The sequence below is a fragment of the Equus asinus genome, chromosome 13 (assembly GCF_041296235.1).
Source record: "Equus asinus isolate D_3611 breed Donkey chromosome 13, EquAss-T2T_v2, whole genome shotgun sequence".
NCBI classification, from domain to species: Eukaryota; Metazoa; Chordata; class Mammalia; order Perissodactyla; family Equidae; genus Equus; species Equus asinus.
Genome location: NC_091802.1, coordinates 23,899,264 through 23,913,088, shown reverse-complemented (window position 1 = coordinate 23,913,088; position 13,825 = coordinate 23,899,264). Strand labels below are relative to the sequence as shown.

The following is a 13,825-nucleotide window of genomic DNA, read 5'->3' as shown; positions in this document are numbered from 1 at the left end:
GGTCAGCGAACCCTTTGTCCCCTGACATGGGCGTCCCCTCAGCACCAGAAGGTCTAAAGGGACTCGAATATTGCAGGAGGAAGAGCAGGACCACAGCTGGTTCAGCCGTGTCTCCATCCATGTCATTTAGTGTGCTTACAGCGTGCACGTGTGCACACGTTCTTGTGTGTGTAGTTGCATGCGCACAGGAAGAGACTCAGAGCCAGCCACCACGTCCTGTCTGTTCTCTGGGAGCTGCCGCCCCCACCCCCGGTCTGGTCGCCTCCATTTATTTAAGAAAAATCTGACACAGTGGTGGGTAGAACCCGAGAGAAAAGTGGCTGTGGGATGGGGGAGGGGAGACCCCCACTCCCTCGGCCTCTGCCCATCCCGAGGTCCCTCACAGCATCCTCTGGTGCCCTCTCTCCCCCTCCCACCGGATTCTGTTTTGTCGGGGGATGGGCGGCTGCCCCTGCAGAGAGGAAGGAGCGACAGTCAGCAGAGCGGGAGGGGCAGCTAAGGCGTAGTGTGGACCTTGCTGTGGGGTGGGCCGGAGGCACCCAGACCTCCCCGTGCCGGCCCAGACCACGGCGCTCTGGGGTGTGGCTTGGCTGGGGGCGGACTGAGGACTTCTCCCCCTTTAGGCCCCTGCCCACAACCCTTGGGACGGAAGAAGGAGTCCTGAGATCTCAGGAAAGTGCCTGGCTTGGCCCCAGACCCCTCCGTAAAGTCAGCTCCTAGGTCCTGGGAAAGGACTGGGGGGCACCCAGAAGCCAGCAGATGCTACAAGTGTCCCCCCCACGCCCCCAGTGTTTTGTCCACAGCAAGATCCTTGGCAGGGTAGGCAGCCGCCGCCTCCCCACCCTGCAGGACAGAAATCCCTGAATAGTGGTTTGAGAGAAGTCTCTGTGCAACTTGAGACACAAGACCCCCCCAGAGTCCCCCACACGCGGGGAAGACGGGGGACATGGGAGGTGGGGGCAGGGCACAGTGTGGGCCCACCTCGCCCCAGCTTGGCCTCCTGGGGCAGGAGGGTTGTCTGAGATGGGAGGAGGTTCGGAAAGGGAAGAATGAGGAGCAAGGCGCCCTCCACCTGCGGGGGCAGAAGAGGGTGACAAAAGGCAGCGGGAAGGACCAGACAGGGGAGGCGGCCCGCCCGGCACAGAGCAAAGCCGCAGGGGCAAGGAGTGTAAAATCCGCTCAGCCGACCCGCGTCAAGTGCGAGCAGGGTCCCAGCTGTGTCCACGCAGAGCCCACCCCACGGAGGGACGGGGCCTCTATGCAATCTCTTTGATTCTCCGCATGTAATTGTGCAGGTCTGGGGGTGGCGTGGGCCGCGTGGTGCCCGCCACATCCGGGCAGCCCCAACCCAGGTCCTCTTCGTCCTCCTCGTCCTCTTCGCCAGCCGGCACTGAGTCATAGGCCAGCTCCTCCGTGGGCAGCGTGGTGAAGGTGGTGAACTTGACCCGCTTGCGCTTGGAGGTGGGGGAGCTGGCAGGGTCCTCGGCCTGGTCCCGGGCCGAGCCGCCCGAGGAGCCGTCACCGCGCCCGTGCACCTGGCTCTGGACGCTGGTCTGAGAGCTGCCGCTGCTGTGGTGGTCGCCGCCGTGGCAGCAGGGGGGCACGGTCTCCAGCGGGTTGCCGGTGGGCGGTGACAGCTCCCCCTGCACCCGCAGCGGCTGCCCGTTGCCCAGGAACACCCAGTGGTGAGAGTGGTCCATGCTGGTCTGGCCCTCGGGTGGGATGCGCTTGTGCCGGTAACGCAGCACGAAGACGATGCAGTTGATGAGGAAGACGAGGATGGCGAGGCAGAAGACGCCCAGCAACGCGTACATGCCGATCTCCAGGTCCGTGAGCCCACGCGGCATCTGCAGGAAGCCGGTGGGCAGCGGCAGGAAATCCTCGGTGGGTGGGATGGCGGGGCTGGTGGTGCTGGGGGCCTCGGCCGGGGGCACTGCTGTGCCCGGCGGGCCAGCTCCCCGGGCCTCGTCCTCACCCCCGCCGGGTCCTGGCTGGCTGGGGCCCGGGTAGTCGTAAGTGGGGTCCTCCTCGTCCCCACCAAAGTGCACCCGCAGGCCCACAGGAGTCGTGGCCAGCACGCTCTTGCGCTTGGTTTTCTGGCAGCTCTCGGCGATGCTTAGCTCTGCCCGGAGCAGCTCCCCTGCCCCCTCGGCCTCGGCCACCACCAGCGGGAAGGCCCGGTCTTGGGTCACCGTGGCCACCCGCTCATCCAGGCTGCTTACCAGCAGCCCGTAGTCCCGGGGGCTGTAGAGGGAGAGGGGGGCCGTGGTGCCATCACTGTAGGAGAGCCAGAGGCTCAGGAGGGCTTCCTGGAGGAGGAGGAGAAGGGTACAGAAGTCAGAGAGCTAGTCCTGGCTGGCGCCCATCTAGATGATGAGCACTGTGAGGGCAGGGCCCCGGGGGCACTGTATTCCCAGCGCTGGAACTGTGCCGGCTAAGTGGCAGCTGCTCAGGAACGACTGTTTGAGCCAAAGTCCTCCTCCGGAGGCTGTGGGGAGGGTATGGGGCACGGTATGGCCTCATACAGCCTGGAGGATTTCCTTGCCCACGTCACCCCTCTCCCCTTGATGAAGTGAAGGTTAGTTCTGCCTATGGTCTGCCTCAAGTCCCTTTTGCTGCATGAGTCACCCCATGTCCCCATGTCTGACCGTGGGGTCACCCCATCAGACATGTGGACAGATTGAGAACACACACCCAACCTCAGCCTTCTCCTCTGTCTGTTAAAACCCTGATAAGGAAGCAGGGCCTGCAGAGGAGGAACCAGCCTGAGGTCACTGGTTAGGGGCGGAGGACTCCTGGCTCAGTGCTCAGTGCCCACCTTCTCACTCCCTGTGCTCCCACCTGTCACCTTTCCACCTCTGTCCTGTAGCAGTGCCCTGGTGTGTCTGTGGGGGACTGTAGTTGGGGCTCCAGAGGTGGGGAAGGGTGATTCCTGGGGGGGGAGGCAGAGGTGAGGGGCCCCCTGAGAATCTGGGAGGGGGACCCCTCAGCAGGAGCGTCTCAGGTGGCTGGTGCAGGGGGCGAGACCTTGGCCAGACTCCTGTGCAGAAGGCAGCGGACGGGGTGGGGCAGGGTGCAGGCACAAAGGGCAGATAGATCTCCCATTACCTACAGCCCTGATCTGGGGACTCATGGCACAAGGGCAGGCCAGTCCCCCTTCCACACCCCAAGCCCCGGGCTGGAGGCTGGGCTGCTGGTTACCTGCTTGTGGAAGCTCAGGGTCTGCTGGGCAGCCGTGGTGGCCAGGATGGTGTGGCTGCTCCCGGGGCTGGGCCGCAGGGAGAGGGCGAGGCTGGCCACCACCTGGGCCTGCAGCTGCGTGATGCTGACCTTCTCCTCCGTCACCGTCAGCAGTGTCTCCCCGAGCACGGACTCCGTCAGCGGGGACACCACCTGAGGCACAGGGGGGCAGGGGTGGGGGAGGGCCAGCAAAGCTGCACCCCGAGGATCCCCAACCCGGGATGGCTCCCAGCACTGCTGGAAGAGAGGCTCTGGGGGCGGGGTGGGCTGCAAGGCAGGACTCAGGGCTCTGCCTTATGTCTGCAACCCGGAACCGGGGTCTGGAGATCACACGAGGATCAGAGGCTAACGGGAGCCAGGCAGGAACACAGAAGAGAGGGGTGGGCAGATGTTAAGAAAAACAACAGCCCACCACAGTGACAATTAGCAATTGATGTTCAGCCTCAAAGTCAGGGAGACAAAAGGGAGTAGTGGGGACTGCGGCACATGGGAAAACTCATGCTCATGTAAAGGGGGCACCAGTATTGGCTCCAGGCAATTATTGCCAGGTAGGAATGCAGACCCAGTGTTGCCAGATTCACATTTTGTAAAACCAGAAATCTAGATTTAAAAAAACCACAGCTCCCCATTTTTAAATGTTGGGTGAATTGTTTGAAAAACAAACATATCTGCAGGCAGAATCCAGCCCATAGGTGACTATCTGCAATCTCTTAGGTGGATGATCTCTCCCCAGGCACCCCTTGTCAGGGAGGACGGTGGAAGTTGAGTTTCTAGACCCGGGAACTCCCTTCCTGGCCTCTAGGCTGGCTGACCTCTCACCCACTCCCCTCCTCCTCCACACCTGCTCTCAGAGACCATGCTGAGCCATGGGAGGCCGGGAAAGAGGACAAGGCTGGGAGAGAGAACCTCCAGCCATGTAGCTGAAGAAGCCTGACTGCTTATGGTGGACTTTCAGGTGGAGAGGCAGGTGGGGAAGACAGCGTGTTTGGGGGGCCTGCTGGGGCTGCTCCCAGAAGCCGGGGCCCTGGAAATCCTGTCCGCGGAACGACTGCATCCTCCACCCACAGGTGAACAAGGCTCTGCCCCGACCCCGTGCCCACCTTGAAGGGGGTGGTGCCCGGCTCCAGGCCGGCCAGCGTGCTGCTGTCCACCATGCGTGCCACTCGGGGATCGCCCACCCGCATGAAGTCGCTGACCAGGTCGGTGACCTCCACCAGCCAGTCCGGGCCCAGCATGGTGACCACCTGGTCGGTGCCCTCGGACGAGGTCGTGTGGAACTGGGTGAAGACCTGCAGCGTGGCGTGCTGGTACTGCAGGGTGCAGCCCCGGCTGGTGCTCTGCCGCCGCTCCTCCTCGTCCTCGTCCTCGTCCTCGCTCTCCCGGGCCGACCTGTGCGGGAGGCTGGGGGTCAGGGCCGCTTGCCCTGGCTCTGGCCTACACACGTGCCTCCCGCGCGTGCCTGCCTGCCTCCTGCAGGTGGAGGCCGTGTGCACGGCAAGGCTTTCTTTCCCTGGCTCGTTCCTTCTCCCCGACAGGCTGGGAGCCCGGAGCCCCAGGCCTCCTCTCCTGGAAAGGACCCTCCTGACCCTCCCTGCCCCTGCCCCCTCCGCCTGGCCTCACCCGCGCCTGCCAACAGCTGGCGCCAGCTCCTAACCAGGGCTGCCTCCTTCTCTGCACCGAGCATGCACCAGGCCTGTTCTCAGCTCCAGGCTGGAGCAAAGGCGGCCCCCATCCCACAGGCTAGAGAGAGCAGCTGAACTGCGTCCCACGGCTGTGCGGCCATGAGCTTGAGAGTCAGCAGAAGAGATGGCCAAGCCCAGCGTGCAGGGCACAGCCGGCTTCCTCTTGCTACTTATAGCAACATGGGGGAGGAGAGAGAAACTGAGGGAGGAGCCAGGACTTGACTCGGGAACCCTCAGCCTATGCAGACTGCCCCCTAAGATCGGGAGACTCGCTGCCAGAAGAGCCTGCCCTGGAGAGAGAGTGAAGAATGTGGCTAGCGCTTCAAAGGATCAAACAACCCGGAACAGTCCTCATCCAGAGGGCCCTTTTACCCATGTTAACAAATTTAAGCCTCACAGCAATCCTATGAGGGAAGTGTTAACGTGCCCATTTTACAGATGAGGAAACTGAGGCACAGAGAGGTTGTGTAGGTAGCCCAAGGTAACCCAGCTAGTGCACAGCAGAGTCAAGATTTAAACCCAGCTGCCTGGCTCCAGAGTTCACCATATCCTCACTACTCCAAGGAGCATCCGCATCACCCGGGAGCTGGTCCAAAATGCAGCGTCTCAGGCCGCACTCCAGATTCACCGAATCAGAATCTGCCTTTCAACCGGATCCTCAGGAGATTCCTGCGCACGTGAAGGCCGGTGAGGCTCCGGTCTACACTGCCTTGCTTTTCTGAATCTCTGCAGAGCTGAACTGAGTCCCACTTGGCCGCCTGCTTCTCTCCCGGCCCCGCCCCTCCCGCTGTGGCGCCCGCCACTCCTCCTCTCTTCTCCCGCTGGCTTTCTTTCCAGCAGCCATGAGGGCTGAGTGGAGCGTGCTGAGGACACGTGTACATGCCCCACAGATGGGCATTCGAGTGTGTGAGTCACTGTGTGCCTGGGCTCATGCACTCACAAGTGAGCCCCTGGTGTGCCCAGGCTGGGGCACTTGTGTGCAGGTGGGCGTGCACCTGGGTTGGTGTGTCCGCTCCATTTTGTCTGCTGCTTCCCTGCTCTCTTACCCTGTCTCCCTGGCCAACTCCTTTCCACTCATTCTTTAAGACTTAGCTCAAGAGTCACCTCTTCCAGGAAGCCCGCCTTGACTCCTCCTGGAGGAAGGGGTGGTTCTCTCTTTTGTGCCACTCCATTCCCTGCACACAGGGCTTCCCTCGTCCACTAGGCTCTGTGGCATATACGTGACAGCTTCCCTGATGGACCCAGAGCTTGGCTGGGGCAGGCACTGGCCACACTCACCCCATGTCTTAAGCACCCGTCAGTACCTCACACACAGTAGCTACTCAATAAAAGTTTGTTGACTGTATAACCGAGCTGCAGACTGTCCCTAGGACCTTATACCCACATGCGGAGCAGACTGCGTGCGGGGCTGTCGCCTGTGCGCGCCCCAAGGATCCGCCACGTGGAGGGGCTGTACCTCCTGTCGGGGAGGATGGGTACCCTCCAGCCCTTCACTTGGCTCAGGCGGGCGTCGGAGAGCTCGATGTGCAGGGGCAGCTTGGGGACCCAGACTGTCATTTCCAGGGGGGCACTGAGGACATCATAGCGGAAGGTGACCCTGGCGTTCATGGACCCGCGAGACTCCTTTCCGCTGACGAACACGTAGTCGCAGCTGCTGGACACCTGGGGAGGGGAGGGAGGCTGGTTGGCTGTCTCGCCCTGCAGGTCATCCTGGGGGGTGGTGCAGGGGCTTCAGTCTGACAAGCAGGGCCAGAAGGCTGCTGGAGAGAGAGAGTGCCCGTCACGTGAGGCCCGAGGGGACAGCCAGGCGCCTCATCTGATTCCTCGGAGCAGCGTCAGCCTGGGGCGCCCCTGCTTCCACCCCGTTTTTAAGGGATCATCTTGTAGTGGCCACTGTGGGAGGTTTTGGCTCCTAGGCAAGGAGGCGACATACAGGTGTTTTTGCGAGGAGCTGCTTCTGAGGGGCCAGGCGACACCTCGGAGGAGCCTTGAGGCTGAGGGCCCCCAGGGCTGGCTGCCTGGGCTCTGGAGCAGGTGTCTCATGGGTGGAGCTCTCCACAGGACAAAGGAGCAGCCCGTCCCGGGCAGGTCACTGGTGCTCAGCTGGCCACCAGGAAGGTCACGTGGAGGGGGTGCAGGGTGAGAGGCAGGCCCACAGCCCTCCAGGCCCCTGTGGCCCAGTGGCCCCAGGAGAACGGGCAGCTGGTTCATTTCAGGCCAGGGGGCTGCTCAGGCCAGGGGTGGAGATGAGAGAAGGGGGGGAAAATCAGGACCAGGGCACGCCGGGCACAGACAGCTGGATGGCTGCCGCCAGGGGTGCGGCTTTGCAAACGCACGCCACTTGGATCCCGACTCGCCTTCTCAGAGGTTCCCGGCTGGGCACGTGCCCACGGAACACATCTTGGAGGATGCCCGTGCCCACTCACAGAGGCAGCACTGCCAGCGCTTCCGGGCAGATGCAGATGGGCGTATGTGTCAAATGTGCCCACGGGCACACCTGGGACACCCTGGAGGGAAACCTGCATGCGATGCGTTTAGGTGCTCCTGCCGGTCCGTGCCCGTGGGGACACAGCCTCGTCGTGGGAGGAGGGTCGATCACGCAGCCTGTGGGCTGATAACACCCTGAGGGCTCCAGTGGGAGGTGGGGAGGGTGCTGGGACCGTGGCTCATCTGTGGAGCTGGGCCCGTGGACCATCCCGAACTCCTGCTAGCTCTCTTCATTGTCCGGGGGTGGGGATGGACAGAAGTGGGATAGCGGCCCTACCAGAAGTGCCCATTTCCCACTGTGGAAGGCAGAGAATTCCATCTGAAGGCTGGCAAGTTCCATTTAGAATGTTGGCAAACTCCATAAAGAACCTGAGCGTATTTCCTGAGAAGGGAAACTGATTCCATGCGGAATCGTCGCTAATTCCCTTTGTCCCAAAGCCATCACAAGACTTTGTTCTGGTCTGCTCTGGGGCTGGGGTGGGGGGTCTGGGAGCAGGCTGCTTCCTGCCTGTCCCCGCCTGCCAGCAATGGAAAGGCCCCAGGCCCGGCCAGGCATCCCCTCTGCAGGAGGTGACAGGCTGGGGACCAGGTCATCTGCCCTGGCTCACCTGGAGGGCCTTCTTCCTGGAAGGGGGATGAGCCTCTGGCTCCCAGGCCTGGAGGGATCCAGGGGCTGGAGAGAGCACACTCTGGGTCAGCCCCAGAGAGCCACAGGGGGAGGGACGCCCACCTCCCCCTCCTCCCGCGCTCTTTCAAGCTGTATTGACAGGAACAGGAGAGAGATTTGGCTGTCTCATCATTTGATTTTGGCATCTGCTGGAGGCTGGCATTGCAAACAGCTCACCCACCCCACAGGTTCCAGGGCGTCCAGACACCCTCCCGCATTACTGCCCGCTCCACTGCCTCTGACGGCTGTCCTAAGCGGGGGGAAGGGGCAAATCTGGAGGCCCTCCTGGAGGAGGTGGCGAGCAGGGCCACTGGAGTCAGATCATGCCCTGTTTGCTGGGCCGTGGAGGCCCCGGGGCCCAGAGTGGGCCTCTGGGGAGGAGCTGAGGGAGAGGCCTTCAGGAGTTGGAGGGGTGTGGGGGTTGGGCCTTCAGTCCCAGCCTAACTCATGTGCTTCTGGGGGCTTCCTCCCCATGCTGGGTCTCCTCCACTCAGTCCCCAGCACCCAGGGGCAGGGCGTGTCTCTGAGGGGTCCACCCCCACCCTCGGCCACCTGACCCGGTGTCTGTCGCACAGCAGGGCTCAGTGACGACTTGCTAGATTAGACTGAGTTCAGGTTGTCAGTGCCCCCTTCTCCCCTCGGCCTGCCCAACGGTCTCAAGCATGTTCCTGCAGGAAGCCCTCCAGGACTGGCAGAGCGGTACCCAGGGCTCTCCCTCACCCCATCAGACACGGATGCCTGCAGCTCTTCCCCACACCTGCACCCCATTCCCTCCCTCCCATGTCCCTCCTCAGGGGACATGCCTGGGATGTGAATTCCCCACTGGCTTGGGGTTCCGCTCTGCCCTGCAGCTCAGGGCTTCTTCTCAGGGGCCCCACCTTCAGGAAGCCCACCTTGATGATGTCCTCATTGTCAGACTCGCATTCCACCAGGGCAGACACATCAAGGACGAGGCCGGTCACTTCAATGGCAATGACCTTGACAGGGATGGCCACCGTCCGGCCAGTCAGGATGGCCGTGTTGATGATCTCTGTGTCCTGTGGGGAGGAGAGGAGGGTGGGGCTCTGCTGAGCCGGGGTGCTTGCGGTCCCCTGTTCTCCCAGGACACAGCAGCCAGGGCCCCGGGTTCTAGCTGTCCCCATTCCTCAGATGTGCGTCCTTCCCGTGGGGACACCTGCACACACGGGCAGAGACGTGAATCCATTCAGCCTCCCTTGCCTTCTCAGATGTGCTGCCACTCGGACTTGTGCAGTAGCCTTCAGGGTCCGCCCTGCGCTGCCACCAGAACACAATCCTTCCCCAGTCCCCTGCCATCTTCTGTCAACATCTTCCCTGCTCCTCAGGACTCACAGGTGATGTCCCATGCAGTTGCCTGGTTCTTCCAGGCGCCCCTGGGCTGGCCCCAGACCATCATCGCAGCCTTCCCACCCCACTGTACTAATCCTAAGTCCACTGCCCCTTTGAACAAAGGACTCATATTCCCATCACTGCACCTCCGCCCACGTGATCCCTGGCCTGGAGCACCGGCTCGCCATCTTCCATTGCATGAGCCCTTCCTCCCATGGGACCTTCAAGGTTCAACTGCATGCCACCTCCTCCAGGAAGCTGCCCTGAGTGGTCCCTCCATGGGGACTTCTCGCCCCTCTGTCCCCCTCGGCAGCTGCCGTCCCACTGCAGCAGCAGGCAGGGAGCACCGCCCGCCTCCTGTGAGTGCACACACACTCACAATGCCTTTACACACGGGCACATCTGGGCTCGGGAGGTGGCCACACGCTCAGGCGCTGGCTCCTGTGCACACGTGCACCGACCTACACGCACCCTCGGCTGTGCGCGTTCCCATCACACACGCGCCCGTGACCCCCACGGGCACCCACAGGCCCGGTCGGCCTCCCCGCTCACCATGGCCAGGGGCAGGATGGCCTGCACATCCCGCTGGATGACCGTCAGCTCGGTGACGGCGCGCTCCAGGTCGGGCAGGGCGCCGTGGCCGCGGTAGTCGATGTGCCACATGATCCTGCGCTTCACCGACTGGCTGGTGAAGTTCTCCATCTCGAAGTCCAGCTGCAGGATCTCCAGGGGCCCCTGGCCCTCCCTGCGGGGCGAGGCGAGGCGAGCAAAGCTGAGGGGGGAGGGCTGGGAGCTGCTCAGGAGCCCTGAGACCCCAGGGGGGGACCCCGGCCCTCCGCTGCAGCCTGCCGGCTGGGGCCCTCTGAGCCTTCTGCAGACCCCCGGGGTGCCCCAGCCTGGACTCTGAGTCCCCACAAACTAAGCCCCAGCCCCCCACAAGCCTGGCCCCCTCCAGCGAGAACTCCCCAGCCCCTCAAGGCGCCTGTCCTGCAAAGAGGCGGGCAGAGGCGCCACCTCGGCTCACCAGGGGGGCAGGGGTGTGCCCTGGGCCCAGGTCACATCCACGGTGGCTGTGGAGTGCTTGGCCCCAGTCAGCAGCTCCGAGGTCACGTGCCACTGGCCGCTCCGTGACTTGGTGCCTAGAAGGGTCACACCCTTCTTGGCCTTCACCCTGGACAAAGGAGGAGGAAGAAGAGGGAGAGGGTCAGCCTAGGGCCCAGTGGCTGCCCACCTGGCCACCACCCCTTCTGGGGCTGGGAGTGGGGGAGCAGGTGAGTGAGGGACCCTGAGCCCGGGACTCAAAGCTTGAGACTAACTTGGGGAGTCTGGTGTCCCACAGCTGCAACCTCTGACCCTTGGTGGCAGCTGCAGTCACTTCTCCCATCTCTCTGCCAAGTCGTTACCTCACCTCTACTTGCATACCTTAGTGACGGGATACTCACTACTTCTGCACACATCCCATTCCATTTTCAGAAAGCCTCTACGGACCAGAAACTTCTTCCTTATGTTTAGCTGAAATATAATACCCATGGTTTCTGCTCGGGCAAGAGAGAACGATTCTCCTCTATCTTAAGTGTAACAGTTCTTCAGAAAGCTGGGAACGAGCAGGTGTTCTCTGAGTCTTCATTCTCTAGGCCTCAAATCTCCAGCTCCTCCAATAGTTGCTTTTTTGCCATAGTTTCAAGTCACTCATATCCTAGTCACCCACCTCTGGACACTGAACACATAAGGTGTAGCGTCCTCTACTAAATACAACACTTCAGCTGTGCTCTAATTAATGGTGACTCAAGCAGGGTGATTATCACCTTCCTAATTCTACACACTCTACTCCTATTAATGCAGCCCAAAATCTCTGACGACTGATTTAACCCATATTCACCTTCAGGTATCAATCATTGAATCAGGCATGATCCTTTCCAGAAATATTTAAACTTTAAGGTAGTACACTCAGGAGAGAGGGCCATACTTAACTCAAAGAAATTGGAGGCTAATGGTGGTGTTTCAGGTTCTACACATACTGCTTGGGGAGGGGGTGGGGCATTTGGGTGGAGCCTTTCCTATAAATCACCCAACAAGGCTCAGACCACGGATTCCCACTGTGAGACATCACTCTGCTTTGTGGGGATGCCTCACGATTTAATGATCTGTGAGATATGGAGGTAGGGGCAGCAATGTTGTTGCCATTAGACGGATGCCAACACGGAGGCTCCAATGAGCCAGGTGTCCTCCTGCGGTCAGTCAAGTGATAAACGGAAGAGCTGGGATCTGGACGCAGCACGAGCCCCTGCAAGGCGTCAGGTATGCGCTTGAGCTCGGAAGGGATGCCAGCCCCCCAGCCCCTGACCCCGTACCTGAGTGTGAAGTGCTCCAGGCTGGGGCTGGAGGGGGCGGAGGAGTTGGGGGCCAGGTAGAGCAGGATGCTGAGCACCTCCCCGGGCTTGAGGGGCCTGTCGGGCAGGCGGATCATCAGGTTGCTGTCCAGCCTGTGCTCCTGCAGGGCCCTCTTGGGGGGCGGCCGGAAGAGGCTGATGCTCCCGATGCGCAGCAGGGGGTGCTGCGTAGGGCTCTCCGCCCGGGCCCCCGTGCCGGGCCCCGCCCCCCGCCGGGCGCCCCCGCAGCCCCCCGCCGCATCCGGGGCGTGCAGGGTGTAGTAGAGCTCGGCCTGCTGGCTCTCCCCGGCCGTCTCGGCCTCCAGCCCATCCTGGGACTTGCGGCGGGCGGCGGGGGCCGGGGGCCCGAACCAGGCCAGGGGCAGCTCGGCACGCACGAGGCAGGTGGCCAGGCCCCCGCTGAGGCGGCAGGAGCTCTTGACCTCCCGGGCGTCCCGGAAGGCGTGCAGGCGGACGCAGGGCAGCCGCTCGGTGACGCCAAAGTCGTCCCAGTCCCGGCCGGCCACGTAGAACAGCACCTGAGCCACGGGCTGCGAGGCAGGCACGCGGGCGCGCACGATGAAGGCCCGCACCTTCCAGTTGACCGTCAGGCGCTCGGGGATGTCCAGGGTGCTGGACGGCTGCAGGAGCTCCCGGGCCACCGCCTGGCTGGTGCTGAAGGGCCCCAGGGAGACGTTGAGGACGGGCAGCTCCTTGGTCTGGAACACCACGAAGGGCTCGGAGCGCTGCAGGGAGCCATTGGTGACCGTGGGCGGCGGGGGCCGTGTCTCCCGCAGGAAGAAGGCCAGCCGAGTGTGCGACAGGCGGTAGCTGACCGGCAGCACCGGGCTGGCCTGTGGCCCCGGAGGGCTGGGACTGGCCGGGTGGGAGCGGCTGGAAGCTGGGGACAGAATAAAGAGGCCCAGAGCCGTGAGGAGAGGCTGCACTCGGACCCCAGGGCACCCCCACTTCCCACCCTCGCAGAGAGCCATCCGCTCCAGGCAGCCTCGACATCCCCAGGTGGCTCCGGGGCCAAGCTGCCCAGGTGAAGCTGTTTTCTGTGAGGAAAATTGGCCCTGAGCTAACCTCTGTGCCATTCTTCCTCTATTTTATGTGGCATGGCACCCACATAAATAGCTTGAGGAGCGGTGCTAAGTCCGTGCCCGGGATCTGAACCTGTGGACCCTGGGCCTCCCCGAGTAGAGCTCGCCAACTTAACCACTACACACCCCGGCGGGCCCCTGCTTCATTTCTTTATCTGCAACATGGGGGTAAAGCTAATTCCAACGCAAAGCATCATGGAGCTTTCAAGAGGTGTTTTCCCCAGGTATCCGCAATGTAAGACAGGTATAACAATTCTTCCTGCCTCCATGTGCCATGGTGAGGACTCACCGAGCAGTGTGCATAGAGGGCTGAGAGCCCAGGGTGGCCCCCAGGAAGCGCTGACTCCTACCACTGTCCCCGTGCTCAGCAGGCGACAGGCATTAGCTCCTCTGATACTCAGATCGATCCCTTGAGCCAGGTGTGATTACCGTCTCCATCCATTCAACCAGGTTCCTATCAATTAACTTCTCTTTTTGAGAACCTATTCTTACCCCTTACGGATCAAGGCACAAGATGCTTTAAGCAAATTACCCAAGTGACAGAAGGCTAAGGGGCCAGCGGCAGGATTTGAACCTGGGGCCACCTGACTTTCAAACCCAAGCCCTTTACTGCCCCAGCTGCCTCAGATGGGGCCGGGTCCCAGGGAGCCCATCACCCTTAGTCCCTCTAGACACTACCGCACTATATTCACGGGGGATTTGATCCTCGTCTCACAAACCCCGATGTGGCCCCAGGTTGGACTTCTCCCTCCTCTCAGCCCGCCCCCAACCTCCCAGAATCCTGCTAAGTTTGAGCGATCCCACCTCTCCATGCGCTGGTATGTCCCGGGCTGCCCCCTGTCCTGCGTCCCCAGCCCCAGCCCCGGTCTGGCCTCACTCCTGTTGCTATGGCAACATAACACCACCTGACTGAGTCTCCTGCTCCTCAGC

General features: G+C 62.1%; 1 protein-coding gene across 1 annotated transcript in view; it reads right to left on the bottom strand.

Annotated features, from left to right (window-relative positions):
- Positions 1–222: 222 nt before the first annotated feature.
- The window catches only part of TMEM132E (transmembrane protein 132E), a 52,862-nt gene continuing 39,259 nt past the window's right edge, over positions 223–13,825 (bottom strand). Inside the window, exons 2-9 of the mRNA XM_044745862.2 lie at positions 11,775–12,693; positions 10,448–10,594; positions 9,976–10,168; positions 8,970–9,113; positions 6,379–6,584; positions 4,341–4,629; positions 3,202–3,393; positions 223–2,309 (exon numbers count right to left, since the gene is read on the bottom strand). Coding sequence (XP_044601797.1) covers positions 1,257–2,309; positions 3,202–3,393; positions 4,341–4,629; positions 6,379–6,584; positions 8,970–9,113; positions 9,976–10,168; positions 10,448–10,594; positions 11,775–12,693 — 3,143 coding nt within the window. The 3' untranslated portion in view covers positions 223–1,256. The remainder of the gene's footprint in view (positions 2,310–3,201; positions 3,394–4,340; positions 4,630–6,378; positions 6,585–8,969; positions 9,114–9,975; positions 10,169–10,447; positions 10,595–11,774; positions 12,694–13,825) is intronic.